The sequence below is a fragment of the Gossypium hirsutum genome, chromosome D10, assembly GCF_007990345.1.
Source record: "Gossypium hirsutum isolate 1008001.06 chromosome D10, Gossypium_hirsutum_v2.1, whole genome shotgun sequence".
NCBI classification, from domain to species: Eukaryota; Viridiplantae; Streptophyta; class Magnoliopsida; order Malvales; family Malvaceae; genus Gossypium; species Gossypium hirsutum.
Genome location: NC_053446.1, coordinates 56080570 through 56098913, shown reverse-complemented (window position 1 = coordinate 56098913; position 18344 = coordinate 56080570). Strand labels below are relative to the sequence as shown.

Sequence of the window (18344 nt, the reverse complement as noted above, 5' to 3'; positions counted from 1 at the left end):
AAGTTTAAGATCTTAAACTTAAGGCCCTAGAAATTTGGAAAGTTTAAGATCTTAAGTTCAAATCTCACTTTATGCAAATCGTGTGCATATTCATTCTCAACCTATATTTATTCTAATTTATGATTATATTTGGACAGTGTATAGTTTCATTTTAGTTATAGCTATTCAAATTTATTTTTTATTATTACAATTGTGATTATACATGTAACTTTTAAAAAAGCACATGCATATATTAATAGAAGAAAGCACTATGATTAACATATAATTATATTAGAATGTAATGAAATTTATAATTTAATTTAAAAATAATTAAAATATTTTTATTATTTTAATTGGAAATTATTGAAAATAAAATAATAAATAATAAAGGGTAAAGTAATCTTCTTATTTAAAATTCATTTAATAAATAAACGTTAGTAAATTTTTCATCAAACCTTACAGGATAAGTGGGTATTTTTTAATATATCAAATTTCAGGTTTAAATACTTTTCGAGCCAAAGATATATTTATATTTTTAAAGTTTACATGTATGAGTAATCACTTGATAAAGAATTAAATTATTATAATACAAACAGACTAAAAATTGAAATAAAAAATCAAATAATTATAGTACAAATTACGAATTTAAACAATTCAAATTACGAACTAACTAATCAAATTAAAAGAACTCGAAAATTCACATATTTACCTTTACCAACCTTACCAAAACCTTAGTGACTGGAGCCTATTATGAAATGGTAGGTATGTATTTGTGGAATTGGAGTGAAAGAAATAAGAAATTTACAAAATCAAATGGGTCCTTTTTAGTGTGTGTATAAATAATCTTTGGAATCTTATCTTCCTTCCTTTAAACTTCTCGTTAAATATTACCAAAAATATTCAATAACTTAATTGATAAAATTCCTACTCTTTTGGCAGAGTTAATTATTATCACAATGCTTCAAACACAATTTAATTTCAAACTTTGTATTTATGCACTATTAAGATATATTAATGAATAATTTTAGAATTAAATTAAAATCATTATTAATTTATATCTCTCTTTATTTTTCTTTTATAATGTATGGCAATGTTCGTAATGTTCAAAATTTGTTCTCTCAAGATTGAGATACTAACAATAAATTATATTTTCAAACTTCACCACTTGCTTGTTCGACTTAACGAGATTGAAAAAGTTATTTGATCAATCAGAACTAATGTTTTCAAAATCTGAATGGATTGACTAGTCAATCTGGTTGGATCTGGAATTGATCGAAATACCAATCCAAAGATAGGAATTGAACCGGTTGACTCACAAATCAATACGGATCAATTTAATTGAGCACAAAAACTGATTAAATCGGTATAATGATGATTATATGAACATTTGAGGAATAAAGAGATTTTAAAATGTAATAAACGATTCCATCTTTGAACATGTATCCATCAAAGCAATTTTTGAAGGAATGAAAATAATCTAATCTTTGGTTACTTAACATAGGAAGTTTGAAGTTGGTAGCAACCTTGTCCTTGTCTACAATTAAAGAAATTTGGTTTAATGTTTAATGAAACAAAGAAATCAGCCATTTGAATCTATAATATAAAAACAGATTGGTTCAGTTAATCCACTCCTGTGATTCGTTTGATGTTATTTAGGATGTATAATTGTATATATATTTTTCAATCAAGACAATTTTCTTTTTGTGGTAAAATTCGTAATTACATAGATAAATTTTGAACTCCAAACTTAAAGTATTATTTTAATAAATATAAATCCGAGAAAAAGAATTACTGTTTTTGCTAGTGACAAAGTGGGATGCTACAGCCAAATAGTTTTGACTCAATAGCTTAAGGTGAAAAAAAAGGAGAGCATGGAAGTTTACTCAAATGTCCAAGGCTTATAACTTTTCACATATATAAATTGAAGCAATCGTCCTCAATCCATCCCACCATTTTCATCGAGTTCTTCATCCAAATTTCCTACACTCCAACTCGTCCATGGACAGCTCAGTTGCTCCTGTCACCATAGACAATGCCCACCGTCAAAACCCCACCAAACTCTCTTCTCAAAAAAAGCCCTCCAAAGGAGGGTGGAAAGCAGCCTTTTTTGTTATCTGTAAGCCAATAGTTTCTTCCTTTCTGTTTTCGTTTTTCATGGATCTTTATCTTGAGTGTTTGATGAAATTGTCATTGTTGTTTGACGCAGCTGTTGAGATGGCCGAGCGATTTGCTTTCTACGGATTGGCTGGAAATCTGATCACATACCTCACAAACAATCTCGGAGAACCAGTGGTCACCGCAGCCAAGAACGTCAATACATGGGTTGGGGTCTCCGCCATCTTCCCTTTGCTCGGAGCCTTCATTGCCGATTCATACCTCGGTCGCTTCAAGACCATCCTTGCCTCCTCTGTCATCTACTTCTTGGTAAGTTCGGTCGCGTCGTGTCTATTGGGATTGGAGATATGTTCTTAACAAGCTTTTTGTTTTTTTTTTGTTCTTTATGATTCAGGGAATGGTGTTATTGAGCTTATCAGTGTCAGTAATCCCTATACATTCCCGCAAAGCTGTGTTTTTCACAGCGCTTTACGTATTAGCCATTGGCGAAGGAGGCCATAAACCATGCGTTCAAACCTTCGCTGCTGACCAGTTCGATGAGAACAATCCTGAAGAAAAGGCAGCCAAAAGCTCATTTTTCAACTGGTGGTACCTTGGGATCGTTACAGGAGCCTCAGTCGCCATCGTTGTCGTCATTTATCTCCAGGTAACATCAAAGTTTGTGCCTAAACTACCTTTCCTTTCATACTTTTAAACCTTTTCTTTTACTTAAATAATTTTAATGTAGAGGGTGATATTTGATGTCATGTAGGATAATGTTAGTTGGGCAGCAGGATTTGGGGTGTTATCAGGGTCATTAGCGGTAGCATTGGCGGTGTTTCTAATTGGGATCAGGAAGTACCGAAAGCAACGGCCGACAGGGAGTCCGTTCACCTCTGTGGCTCAGGTCTTTGTCGCCGCTGCAAAGAAGTGGCGCGTGAGTGAAACCCACGGTGGCAGGGGAATTTGCTATGAAGATGATAGAAGAGGTGGGAGCCACGTCAAAGGTCAAACCATGGGTCGCGACTTGGTCCGTACAAAACAGTTCAGGTAAATTTATTAAACAACATAAAATAAATTAAGAAAATAACATAAAAATCAATACATCAATGTTCCTGAAAATATATATATGTATATATATATAAATTTAAAAGTATTTGAACGTGACGAGGATATAGACTGTCATATTCCTGTAAAACACTATTATCTTTAAATAGGAAAAAGATATTTTCAATAAATTAATGGAAAATTAATAACAAAATTGGAAATGCTTGAATTTTGGAGAAAAAAAAGGAAAATATCAAATTCAAGTAATTTTCTACACCTTCAAATTTGTTTAAAAGTAGTAAATTGACAACTAGGTTCCTAATTCCGTAACCGAGATTCTTGGACTGATTTTAGTACTATTAAACAGTTATTTTATGAGGAAATGATGATCTAAATATTTGAATTTCTTTTATACATCATCAATGATGTTTTTCTGAATTTTATAAGAAAATATATCACATGATTGATTTTTATTAATTTTTAATCATTTTCTATAAGTTTTTTTTAATCTCACATGTAAATTCTATAAGTTTTATTATATTTATATACATGCGACATTAGTAATTAATTAAAATTAAAAATAAAAAAATTTAAAAAATAATATAAAATATAAAATATTTCTTTAATATTTTTAATTTTAAAAAATTAATTAATTACTAATGTAGCATACACGTGGACTACTATGTGGATGTCACGTTACTAAAGTTAACAAACGTTAATTTGTTTCATCTATTTTAAAATAATTTAACACACAATGCAAATTCAAGAACTAAAATAATCGAAAAATTAAAAGGACGACTAAATTAACTCTTTTGTAAAATTGAAGGACCTAATAAATTATTATATAAAAACTTTTAAATAAAAAGAATATGCACAAGCAAACATATTCTTTTAACTATTGTCCCAAGCTTTCCTGTTAAAAATATAATTTTTATTTTTATTTTTAGGGGTTAAAGTACAATTTTATTGTATATTAATTTATAATTTCTTTATTTTTAAGAAGATTGAATTAATTTTTTTCATTTTAAGAGTCCAAATGTAATTTCACTATATATCAATTTATAAATTTTCTATTTATAAGAAAATTAAATTAAATTAATTCTCTTTTGAAGGGGTCGAAACCTTTAATTACTCACTTCTACCTACCAAATTCATCATAATTTTAATTTTAACTAGTAATGTTAAAAGGAAGAGGAATCCATACAAAATATAATTTTATGTGATCTAATCACTACTTTAATTTAAATAATATGAAATAAAATGCTTTAGCTTTACTTTTTTATTTTTTAATTGTAGTGTTTAATAAATTTTAGACTTGTTTGTAAATCTCTTGATTCATGTTCACACAAATAGAATTAGATAGGGGTGTTCATTCGGTTAACCGACCGGTTAACCGACCCGAAATTACTATAACCGAATTAACCGACCTTCCAAAAAATTTAACCGTTAACCGAACCGATTTTTTTTTAAAAAAATTTAACCGAATCGAAATTTTTCGGTTAATAAGGTCGGTTAACCGAATTAACCGAAAATTATGTATTTTTTATTTTTGGTTAAAAATTACCCGAATTACCCGAATTACCCGAATTACCCGAATTAACCGAATTAACCGAATTACCGAAAAATACCCGAATTTTTTTTATTTTTTATTTTTAAAATTTAAAAAATTTATAAATTATTAAAGTAAATTGGGTTTTAGACTTTAGTAAATTGGGTTGTCTTTTAGTTTTAGTTTTATTGGATTGGGTAATTGGGTAAACTTTAGTTTTAGTTTTATTGGGTTGGGTAATTGAGTTTGGGTTGGGTTGGATAATTTTATTTATTAATTTTTTCGGTTAACCGAAAATTTTCGGTTAACCGACCGGTTTCGAACCGAATTAACCGTTAACCGAAAAATCATAAAAAAATTAACCGACCCCCGACCGAAAAAATTCGGTTAACCGACCGATTAACAGAATTCGGTCGGTTAACCGAATTTTTTCGGTTTTACCCGAATTATGCACACCCCTAGAATTAGATCCTATTCTCTTGCAAAATTGCACACCATGTATTTATATCAAATTAATTGCTTCATCATACCCACCAATATTCTCCAATTTCTCTCATCACTATTTGTTTAGTTTTATTTTTTAATCAATTTCATTATTTTTTTATATTATTATTTTAAAATTTTCATTAATAGAAAGAAAACAAGAGTATTTATTTATTAGAGAGAGATCCATTCACATTAATATAAAATCGGAGTAATTTTATTTATTTTAATAAGTTTTTGTATGATTAATATAAAATCATATTTCATGTTTAATTCACGTAGATCATGCATGTTAAGTTTAGAGTAAATTAAAATTTTTAACTATTCGTTTTATATAAAAAAAACTTTCAACTATTAAATATATATTAATATAGACGATAATATAAATTAATATGGCAAACATATCAAATCGATTCAAAAATTTACATGCATGATAAATAAAAATATCTTAATAAATTTAACGATTGGATTGTTAAAATATTAACCGTACAAAAAATTATTAAAATGTGTAAAATTATTTTTGTTTTCTACTAATATAAATAGATCTCTCCTCATATTTATTTATACAATATTTTATTCATTCAAGCTCAATTTATTTACGACCCTTTTTAAAATTATAGATTTCTAGATAAAGCAATGATCATCGACGATAAAGATACCTTGAGCAAAACTAGGGATCCATGGCGGCTTTGCTCATTGAACCAAGTTGAAGAAGTGAAGCTTGTTCTTCGCCTTATACCCATATGGCTTGGTTGCTTAATGTTCAGTGCTGTAATAACTCAATTACACACATTTTTCACCAAGCAAGGCAGCACAATGTTGAGATCAATAGGTCCCAATTTTCAAGTCCCCCCGGCAGCACTTCAAATTCTCGTAGGCCTCACGATCCTCATCGCCGTCCCGATTTATGATCGGGTTTTCGTCCCCATCGCTCGAAAAATAACCGGACATCCCTCTGGAATAACAATGCTACAAAGGATCGGTACCGGCCTATTCATTTCCATATTGAACATGGTTGTCGCAGGCCTAGTAGAGACGGCTAGGGTCAACACTGCCACCAAACATGGCCTAATGGATGCCCCGAAAGCCGTAGTCCCAATGAGCGTATGGTGGTTACTTCCTCAATATGTGCTTACCGGACTAGGAGACGTTTTTACAATCGTCGGATTACAAGAATTGTTCTACGATCAAATGCCGGAAGAAATGAGAAGCATTGGGGCAGCTGCATATATAAGTGTAGTGGGAGTTGGGAGCTTTATAAACACAGCTATAATCTCAGTGGTTCAAGTCATTAGTTCAAGGCATGGGAATGAATGGTTGGGAGATAATCTAAACCGTGCAAAACTTAATTACTTTTATTGGGTATTGGCAGGGTTGAGTGCTTTTAATTTGTGTGCTTATATTTGGATTTCTAGGAGATTTGTGTATAAAAAAGTTGAAAATAATGATGAAAGAGTTGGTGAGGGGAAAGAGTCGGGAATGGGAGGCTATTTGGACGTAAAAGTATGAAATTTGGAGCTATTTCGATGTAAAAAAATGCATGTGTTACAACTTAGTAATTATATTATATTATATTATTATATTACTCAAAAGTTCAAATACAAAAGTAGTTAACTATATTCTTTTATCTATATATTTTATTTTACATAGGATGATTTTAATTGGAAGATAGAAAAAGAAAACATATTTAGTACATTGTTATTCAGTGGGGTTTTTAAATTCTAAAAGCAGGGCTAAAGTAATGACAAGTGTTCTATAGAGCATAGTATAATATTATAAAAATAAATATATAAAAGAAATGAGACACTATTAGAAAATGAGAGAAACATAAAATTCGTTCATATTATGACCAATACATCAGGTCTACATTTATACTGAGATAACATTTCAGGAAAGGTTTAACAAATTGTAATTATTTGTTACAGAATACTAATTTGTAACACTCTAAATTCGGCCTAGACGTCCAGACCAAGCCTCGAGAGTTACATTATCGATACTACAAATACCACATTTATAACACAGTCAAAATGAACCATTCATCACATAGAATCCATCACAGCAAATAACTAAGTATATAATCTTCCCAAATACCATAAATGTAACACCCCAAATCCGGCCTAGACGTTATGGCCGAATCTGGCGATGCCACATGGAAAGGGATTTGAAGACAATATTATCGAGTTTAAAAACCGTTACAGTAAGTTAGCTTTTATTTAATTAGAAAAAAGAAACTAGTTGATTTGCTTTAAAACTTGTCTCTTAGCGGAAGCTTTTGTAACCAATTAATTTAGGGAAAATCGTTTCTATTTACGAAAAACCTTAGTTTTTAGAAGAAAAAAATCGTGTTTTGTGGAGTTGCAGTTTAAAAAAATCCATAAAAAATAGTATAAAGTTCCAAATTTAAAGCCAACCAGTCAATATTCCAGAAGATACATCAAAAACCCCAAATAAGTAATAAATTCTAGGCATTAACGGAAAACAGTCTAAAATTTACGTGTCGCTACCGTCGAGTCCTCTGTTGCACCGACTCATCAAGTCTGGGGATTACCTGTACAGATTAAACAGAGAAAGGGTTAGTTTTCGCAAACTCGGTGTGTAATCCTCACAGAAAACATGCATACAGATAATCAACAGAATTCAATTAGATACAATCTGGGGCCCATGCCCATCATAGAATCAGTTTGGGCCTTAGCCCATTCAGATACAGTCTCAGAAACACATTAGGGTCTTGGCCCATATCAGATACAGAATGCAGATACAGTAAATCAGAATCCTACCCACCAGTCTCTACACACCATCTCCGTCCAACCCTACACACCATGTGGGGATTAAATCAATCCACACATCCCTACACACCATGTTGTACCTAAATGTGGCACATAATCAGAAGGTTGTAGCGGAGCTACCAAATAACAGACTTAATAGCCTTTCAGACACTTCCTCCAAATATCATTAACCCACCCCGAAGCAATGCAACATACAAAATATGTCATGCCATTATGCAATTAATAGTACATACATTCAGATATCATAAGTCATGCTCGATATAGAAATCAAACAGACAGATCACACATATAGAGGTCTAAGTAAAGCTTACCGACCTTACAATAAGTCCACAATCGACTTAGGCGACCCGTGCAACCTTACAGAACTTTTCAGAAAAATGGGCTCACGCGCCCATGTGGCCCACTCGGCCCGAATTGGCCTTGGCAACGTGATCTATTTTTAATGTAACCCGTGCTAGTTAATTATTCATATATGTTTTCACTATTTACTTATATATTCCTCCAAAGCTGTCTACTTGAGTCACTGTTACAAAATTATTTATATCTTGAGCTACAGAATTCCGAATTAAGATCCGCTTAATGTCTTTGAAACTAGACTCAAATACCTTTCTACCATAAAATTTTCAAAATTTTTGGTTTAGCTAATAAGTACAGTAAAATTTTCAAACTTACCATTGTTCTACTATCTGACAGTTTCGTCCATTCTTTGTTAAAAATTAATTATCTCTTAGTACAAAATTTGGATTATGTTTCTATTTGTTTCTATTGAAAATAGACTCATTAATAATTTAAACATGTAAATTTTAACCCCTAATTATGTTTCTCCAATTTTGACCCGAATTAAATCTGACATTGTCTCACAAAGTTTATTATACCTCACGATTTACAATTCTATTACTTACACTATTTCTTCTATGAGAAACTAGACTCAATAAGCTTTAATTCTATATTTTTTTCAACCTCTAATTCGATTTCCACAATTTATGGAAATTTTACAAAGTTAGCCTACTTCTGCTGTCCAAACAGCAAGCAATTTTGGCTTTTCACCGAATATTTTTTTTTTTGCATTTCGGGTACACACCTGGTTTTCTTTGATGCTAAAACAGTTCCTGAGCACTCCAAAGCCTATAATCAAGATACTCAACATCAATTTAACGAATTTAAAAGCGAATTGACAACCAAGAACGAATAGAAACCCAACTTACCACCAACGCTAACCTTCCGTTAAACTGTTGTTAAGATGAGAACACTGAATTTACCAGTCTGTGCCTCCCCTTATGCCCAAATCGCAGAGAAAAAAATTACCACTTCAGTCGTTAAGAGATTCATAACAGAAACGAAGAGAAACACTTACCGAAACTAAGTGAGTACTAACCACGTGCGAAAACGAAGGAAAATAAATGGATTAGGGATAAATCAAGAAGAAAAAAGAAGAAGAGAAAGATGGAAAAATTTAGAGAATTTCGGTAAGAGGAGAGGGAGAAGAATAGACAACAGAATTTTTTTTGGAAAAGAGAGTCAAAATTCGGTTATGGGAAAAAAATAAAATAAAATCTCAATAACCCCCAAAATCCCTTAATCTTCTCCCCTAATTCCCACTACACATCCACTACTCAGAATCCCCCTATTACACAACTCTATCCCGAAATCTAAGCAAAAAATAATACCATTGCCTACATAGGAATTCGAACACAAGACCTCCACCATAATAACACAACATTTAACCACCAAACCAGCAGACCCATTCTAATGTAATTTACCTAACAATCAAATAAAATCCTATTAAACAAGAGTAAGGCCTAATTCATTCAAAATACCAAAATTTACCCAAGCAAAGGCTTGAACTTGGAACCTCCCAAACACTCCCAGAACACATAACCACTAAAGCTGACAGATATTTGTGTCATATTTTCACAATAACGAAATTAGAAATTTTGGGGCGTTATAATTACATCATAAAATATCAAAATTTCTAATAGTAGTACTTAGAAGAAAGATAAACAGTGAGTTACACGGCCTGGACACACGCCCGTGTGACTCATACGGCCTGGGCACACGCCCATGTCCCTACCCGTGCGGTCCTAAGTCATAAACAGTGAGTTACACGGCCTAGACACACGCCCGTATGAACCCTGCACTAATATGGCCACACAAGGCCTGGACACACGCCTATGTGCCTTGCCCATGTGGCTCCAAATCAATGAACAGTGAGTTACACGACCACCCACACAGTCGTGTGTCATTGACAGCCATATTTTTCAGCATCTGAAACTCACATAATTTAAGGTTTTTGGTACACACCTGAAGAGATTTTAAAGTAGAAATAACGTAACGGACTCCCAAGGCCTAAAATGGACGGTCCATAGCCAATTAACATGAAATAATCAGAATTACTAAGATCGCGTCATCGACATAATTCAACACAAAACCCCAATTCAACAACCATTACCTCCACAATCAGATGAGGTTCACGAATTGCGAGTGTTAGAAAGACCATCGTCCTGGAAGCTTTTCTCCTAAGTCATTAATCGAATATGCAAACAAGGATTCCATCATTAATCACGAAACCACTTTCTTGACAAAAAAGAATTTCAAACATTTCACAACCATTTCGTAGAGTTTACTGGAAACAAACTTACCGACAACAGTAGCAGGTAAAGGGCATGAATATAAGCAGACAGTACAAAGCAACAGGAATAAATCACTAGCACGATGAGCGACAGGAAACAAAAGAAAGAAAAAGAAGAAGAAAATGGAAGGAAAAAAAAGGAAAAAAATTAGAAAAGAATGAGGAACGTTAAATTAATTGATTTAACTTCCAATTAAAATTCTGACAGTTAGCAAAATATTTCTTAACGCATACGTTAGAACTCAAACATAGAACCAAACATAATACATATGCTTAACCAGTAAACCAATAGGCTCATTCTGGACACAGATTCGCACAGAATTAAACTTAAATATGCAACTCTAAAATAAAGGTTATCTTAAAATAAATAACAAAATTTCTAATGTTACAACTCAAACTCTTGACCTTGACCACAAAAGCAAAGAACATAACCACAGACACAAACACTTAATTATGACAGAAATCAATAGTCAAATGTTAAAATTTTAAGGCGTCACACTAATTGCAACAGAATCATAACCAGCTAAGCTAACTAAGTCAAATTATTCCCATCTTCAATATATTGCAACTACTTTGTAGTTGCTAATATTCCCCCTGCAGAAACTTGAACAAATGAATTAGAAACAACAGTGAGCATCAAACTTTCTCGACAACGTAAAAAAGAACCCAGAGTAAGTGGTTTGGTTAGGACATCAACAACTTGATCACAACCAAGAACATGATTGATTTGTAACTATCCGTGTAACACCTTCTCTCGAATAAAATACAAATCAAGTTCTACATGTTTGACTTTAGCATGCAAGATAGGATTCGCAGCTAGTGACACAGTACTATAATTGTCACACCATATTATTGATGTACCAGAAATATAGATACCTATCTCACCAAGTAACAATCGAAACCAAGTTAAGACAGCAACAACATTAGCAAGACTCTGATATTCTACATCAGAGGTGGAACATGAGATAACGATTTTCTTCTTTGAAGACCGCTCAACAAGATTATCACCAAGGTAAATGCAAAACCTTGAAGTGGACTTGTAGTCTTCCAGTGAACTTGCCCAGTCCGCATCAGAGAAACCCGTCAAACTCATGCTGGAAGGTCGAAATAGTAGCCCATAGTCAAGAGTACCTGTAATGTAACATAATATTCATTTGACAATAGTTCAATGCTCATCATATAGTGAGTCCATGAACTGACTAATTTTCTTGACTATGAATGCTACATCAAGCCGAGTCAAGCAAAGGTATTGCAGGTTGTCAACGACTCGTCTATACAACGTGCCATCAGAAAGAGGAGACCCTATCAGCGATGTGAGCGTGAGAGAATTAACCATGGGAGTCGAGATTAGCTTAGCATTTTCCATATGTGCTCAATCAAGCAAGTCCCGCATATTTTTGTTGGTACACATGTAAACATCCAGCATGATATATAACCTCAAGTCTAAGAAAAAAAACTTAGTTCTTTGAGATCCTTCAAAGCAATTTTTTTATCCAAAGGTTGAATAATGTCTTCAAGCTCAGAACACGAATCCCTCGTTACTATTATATCATCCACGTAAACAAGGATAAACAGATTTCCAGCAGAGGTCTTTTTAAAAAGTAATGATGGATCCACCTTTAAAGTTTGAAATTGCAAATTTTAAGTTAGATAGCCACAAAGTTTCTCAAACCATGCTCTTGGAGCCTGTTTGAGCCTATAGAGAGCTTTGGCCAACTTGCATGCCAATGGAGAACCATCACGACCACAAACCTCAAATCTATGTGGTTGTTTCCTATAAATCTCCTCAGCTAGATCATCGTTTAGAAAGGCATTGTTTACATCCACTTGACGATTTGAACGGTATTAGCCTTTACAACTGAACTAAACGTTTCATGATAATTTAGCCTTGGTGCCTGAGAATATCCTTGCGTGACTAGTCAAACCTTATTGCGAGCAATAGTATCGTTTTATTTTTCTTAATCTTGAATAGCCATTTACAAGCTACAAGTGATCTGTCCGGGGGAGCTAGCACAAACTCCCATGTTTTATTACAAATATGAGCATTGAGCTCATCATGAACTACCTCTTGCCATGCTGGAATGCACATAACTTCATGAATATCTTCCGGAGTGATAGAGCTGATGGCAGCCAAATATGCTTTTGGTTTGAAAATCCCAAGCTTATTTCTTGTGATCATTGGATGAGTATTACCAACCACAGGTTGAGGATCCAAGATGGAATTGGAGACTTGTTGTGTACTAGGCAAAGAATCACTCTTACGAGTAGAAGAAACCACATTAACAAGCCTCAAACTTTCAGTATGACTAGAACCAACATCAAAATGTGAAGATACTATATCATCAGTATTAGAGGCCACTTGCACCACTGAGGTGGGACCAGACACTGAAACTAGAACTGGAAGAGTGGTAACAGAGGAGGGACTTTTTGAAGGAATGGTGGAAGCTAGCAGTGTGGACTTGACATAGGGGAAAACCGCTATTTCAAATCGCACATGTTGAGAGACATAAATCCTCCCATTTTGATCCAAGCATTTGTACCCTTGTCGATTGGAAGCATCTCCCAAAAAAGTACATTGAGTCGACCGGAACTGAAGTTTATGTTGGTTATACGGGCGAAGCAGTGGGTAACAAAAACACCCAAACACCTGGAGTGGCCTATAATCTGGTGGGTGGCCAAAAAGTTTCTCTGATGGTGAAACATAAAATTCATTCATATTATGATCAATACCTTAGGTCTGCATTTATACTGAGATAACAGTTCAGCAGAGGCTTAACAAATTGTAACCATTTGTATCAGAATACAAATTGCAACAGAATCATAACCAGCTAAGCTGATTCAACTGATTCCGATCTTCAATATTTTGCAACTGCTCTGTAGTTGCTAATAGACACATGATAATTTCTTAAGTTTGCTTATGGAATTAAAAAAATGCAACCAATATACTAAATACTAACTTAGAAAAAATTGTAAATGTCAATATTTCAACTTGGGTGCCACCAGCTCTTAAAAATGATTAATACTGATTGAGTCTTAGCTCAGTTGAAATACTGATATAGGAGTATGTGGAGTAAAGTGCACTCAAGTGTGTTCTATCTTCTATTTAAAGATTGAGAAGGGATTATAATAAGTTCTAGGCATTGTATAAAAAATTATTTTTTATTTGTTTGGTTTACTTAAATTAGTCCAAATATAAACTTTTTGGTGATCAAAATTGCTCAACTTTTTGACTTTTTTTTTTATAATTTTAATGTTACACTATCATTTGAAAAAATATATATTTAAAAACTTCGAATCAAGTATTATATAAGTGTTAATTAATAAGAATATTATAAATAGTAAAAGTTAGAATTTTAAAATTTGGGTTAAAATACTCGATTGTAGCAATATAATTTGGGCAGAGTAACAATGAAGGTTTTACACGTGAAAAGCAAAGAGGTTGTCCTTAGAGCTTGTAAAAAATTTGTTTGAGTAACTTCAAGTTCGACAAATTTTTAATTTAACAATATAATAATTTAAATATAACAAAATATTTTTATAAATTTCACATATATTTTGTAACACTAATATATCGTCTATTATATGACTAGACATTTATATAATTAATAATATATAAAATATTATTAAAAATAAATTTAAATTTATTTAAAATTTAATTTTAAAGAATAAATTTTGGACTGGGATTTTAATTTTTACAAATTATATTTGGGTACTGATTGTATTTTATTTTTCTGAGTCTTGAGTTTGGGCTTGATATATTTGACTTGAGTTTGGATTTGATATAATAAATATTTTAAAATATGAATTTGAATTTATAAATTTAATAAAATATTTTTTAATCTTCAAAATTTAATAATACAACAAAAAGTATTCATATGTCAATATAATAAATAATACTTTTTTTCATTCAAATTTTTTTCCAGTTCATGCTTCTCGAGTTCAATAGGACCTCAGCCTCCAAGTGGGGTGCAGGTTGATGGGGCTTGTGGTGGTAATCTTGGTCCGGCTGGAGAGATGTGGATGGAAATAATTTGACCATGTTTTCAGGGGCCCTTGGTCATATGGATTCAAATAAGGGTGAAGTGAGAGGCATAGTAAAATCACTTGATGTCTTTGTTGACACACTCAATGGAAGGACTCAGCAACTTTAATTATGGAGTCTGATTCAAGTTTTGTTGTGGATTGGTGTAATAATCCACCGTCCTGTCCATGAAAAATGTTCCCTTTATTACTGTGTTTTGAGAAGCCAATGGTATTGCACATGCCATGGTTAAGGGTGGTGTGGGTAGAAAATACTCTTTGTTTTGTACTTGTCTACATCCTCCAAGAAAATGTTGGTAGTGTTAATCCTTTAAGGGTCTTTTAAGGACTTGGGTTCTAATCTCATCAAGACCAAAATGATAAAATATTTTCTTAGTAAATCTGGGTGTTCTTATTGAAACTTCGTCAACCCATTCGAGCTCTACTCGAAGTAGGAAAACAAAAACTTGGAACTAAAACCAAACATAAACACCTCGAGAACATTAACAACTATTCGAAGTTCAGATCGACATCTCAGAGTACTAACATTTCAAAAACTTCTCCTAACAAGGGAGTCGATTCCCCCACAACAATATTATTTTATTGTATATTATAGTATAGTATGTATATACATTAATATAATATGTTATATTGATTTATATATTAATTTTTTAAGAAAAAATTAATTAAATTAATATGATGTGAAATTGTTAATCATGCTCATAATGATATATATGTAATCTTTATATTAAGTTGATATACATTTCATTAAGCATAAGTAATGTATATAATATAATCTGAGATAATTATATATTATAATAAGGGAGGACTCAAATTCAAATCTTAGAAATGACATTGTTGGGAAGGATAGTCACAAATTCCGAACATGAATAGTAGAACACACATTAATAATATAAAAGAAATTAATTTTTTTTTCAATTCCCCGTTTAATATTAAGCTTGTTTATATGCACCCAAATGAATCCATGATATAGGGAGAAAATAGTTACAGTTTATGGTAGATTATATTATACACAATATAGTATTGTATAATCTCAATGGTTATTAATCATTTATTATACTCTTATATAACAACTAATAGATATAATATTATTAAAAAATTTATTTTTTATAAAAATTTTAATTTAATTTAATTTAATTTAATTTTTATAAAATTAAATTATGTATTGTGTCTTTAATTTTTTACGTGTTTTTTTTTAGCTTATTTTTAGAGGGGACTTGAGATTTAGAATATAATTAGTTTATTTTATGTTTGGGTAATAATAAGAATGTTATTAGATTTTGGGCTTAGGATAATATATTGAGGTTAGGTTTGGGTATGAATATTTTAGAATGAGATTGGGTTACTTTTACAATTTCAATATTGAGATTATTAATTTAATAAATTCTTTTTAGTAATTAAATTTTATTAATAATAAATATCAGATATTTATATAGTGTTATGATAAACAATAGATGATATTTTTGATCATTTAAAAGTTTTTTAAATTTGTGTAATTTTATATATAGTAGAAATGTGGGAACTTGTTTTGCAAACAAAATTTATGGCTAAAATATTGTTTAGAATTGTGGCCAAAATTTCAACCACGAAATCAAAAGTGCAGAAATGTAAAGATGAATATCGAAATTATTTACGTAATTTGACCTCAGTCTATGTCTGTTGGGTCTTGCCCAAAGCAATAATCCACTATCTTTCTCACAGCACAACTAATTATTTAAGTCCTAACATTAGGCTAACTCTCACCAATTTAACAATTTCACCGTTGCACAAAAATTAGATTACTCTCTCATTAAGCTTTCCCCTTGAAATCTTAGTTTTGCAATACAAGAGACTCTCTTGATTACTTACAAAAAAAAAATGCACACATAAAACGTTCCTAACTTAAATAAATTTGTGCTCTCTCAATATTGCAGTATCTGTTTAACTTAGACAAAAATTAAGTCTTACTTACATAAGAGTCATAGTCTAATTACTTTTTTATAAAGTAAAGCTAAAAATCAACATAGGATCATAATTCTATAAGAGTCTTAATGTAATTCAATGTCTTCACATATAGAAAGTGATTTTACTTTATCCTCAAGTAACCAATCTTCAAGCCTTCAACTTTAACTCAATTGTCTTCATGTTTTGGGCTTTAACTTGTCTAACTATCTCCAAAATAAGTAGTCTAATAGTTTTGTTCTAAAATTTGCCAACTCTAAAAATAGACAAGTAAAGTAATAAAATAGTGTCTCAAGTTGCAGCCACGGTTTCAATCATAGAACTAGCCACAAAAATTTTCCCCGCCTTCAAATGTGTCAACATATATCCAGAGAATAATTCAAATACACAAAATTCTATACATATTATAATCATAATATTACATATAATCATTCATTATTTATAATCATAATTATTTATACTATATTATGGCACACTGATGTGCGTACAAAATTTACATAAAAAATTATATTTATAAAAAATTATATAAAAAAATCAATTAAATTGTGGTTGAAATGACAAAATAGAGGTGTTAGGGACTTTGGTGTCCTAGGTTCAAACTCATCATTTGTGGGCTTTTTTTAAATTTATTTTGGGTTTAACTTGTTTTTTTATATAAATTTTATATCAAAATATAAAAAGGAAAATGTTGTCATAGTAATATTTGTTACTTTAAAAAAAATTAGTCTTTTCCTAGTTAAGTTCATGTCTAATTAACTTGTGACATCAACTCAATTAAGGACTTATTAATAGTATATATATTATGATGAGATTGATTGTTATGGAAATTGGCGGCACTAGAGGGGCCAGGTAGGGGACTTGGCCCTAAAATGAAAATTTATGTTTTAGCTTCTCTAAATTAAAAAATTATAAATTAATATATGGTAAAATTATATTTTGACTCCCAAAAAAGATAAAATTATGATTTAGCCTTTCCAAAATTATAAAGTTTTAAGTTATGATGAAAAAAAGTTGCATTTTGGCTCTTACAAAAAATTTTAATTTAATTTCGACCCCTCTAGAAAATTTCTTGCCTTCATCCGCTGAGTATGGAGTAGTTTTTGTACATATTAAATTATAGTTTATGATACGATATTACATAATATAACAATATACAATACTATATATAGCTATAAATATATTATATATAATTAATGATGTATTAACTTATAATTTTTATATTAAATTCTGTAATTAAATTCAATTAGGTTCATATGATGTTAAATTGTAAACCAAACTAATAATGTTGATATAGTCTCAGTTTTTGAATGAAGTTTATTTACATTTCATTAAGTGTAAATAATACATATAATTTAATTTTCAATAATTATATACTATAATGAGATTTATGATATAGTATAATAGTTGTAGTATTCACAATATAATATTACATAATATAACAATACACATTATAATACGAATAGTTATATCATTTATTATATTTCTAGACATAATATAAGTAGTTAATTTGTTTAAAATTTTATTTTATTAAATTAAAATTTGGATTGTTTTTTACTTTTTACAAACTGCATTCAATTTTTTCTCTTATTTTAGGCTTCAGATATAGGATATAATAAGTTTATTTTAGGTTTGAGTAATAATGGGTAAGTTATTTAGGTTAGGGCTTTGGATAATATATTTGGGTTTGGGCATAAATATTTTAGAATATGTGTTTGGGTTAATTTTAGAATATAAGAATTTGTAACATCCCATATCCGATTTGATCGTCAAGTTCGAGTTATAAGGTACTACATTT

At 31.0% G+C, this 18344-nt stretch overlaps 1 protein-coding gene across 1 annotated transcript; it reads left to right on the top strand.

Moving 5' to 3' along the window:
- Positions 1-1830: 1830 nt before the first annotated feature.
- Positions 1831-6769, top strand: LOC121222480 (protein NRT1/ PTR FAMILY 5.4). The gene is made up of 5 exons (XM_041103351.1): positions 1831-2095; positions 2186-2403; positions 2489-2740; positions 2846-3123; positions 5773-6769. Exons 1-5 carry the CDS (start codon positions 1978-1980, stop codon positions 6659-6661), a joined length of 1755 nt encoding a protein of 584 aa, XP_040959285.1. The 5' UTR covers positions 1831-1977; the 3' UTR covers positions 6662-6769.
- The last annotated feature ends 11575 nt before the right edge of the window (positions 6770-18344 follow it).

Coding starts and splice junctions, on each gene's coding strand:
- LOC121222480 (XM_041103351.1), top strand. CDS start 1,978: ATGGACAGCTCAGTTGCTCCTGTCACCATAGACAATGCCCACCGTCAA. Junction 2,741..2,845: donor TTGTCGTCATTTATCTCCAG/GTAACATCAAAG, acceptor GATGTCATGTAG/GATAATGTTAGTTGGGCAGC. Junction 3,124..5,772: donor GTCCGTACAAAACAGTTCAG/GTAAATTTATTA, acceptor TTAAAATTATAG/ATTTCTAGATAAAGCAATGA.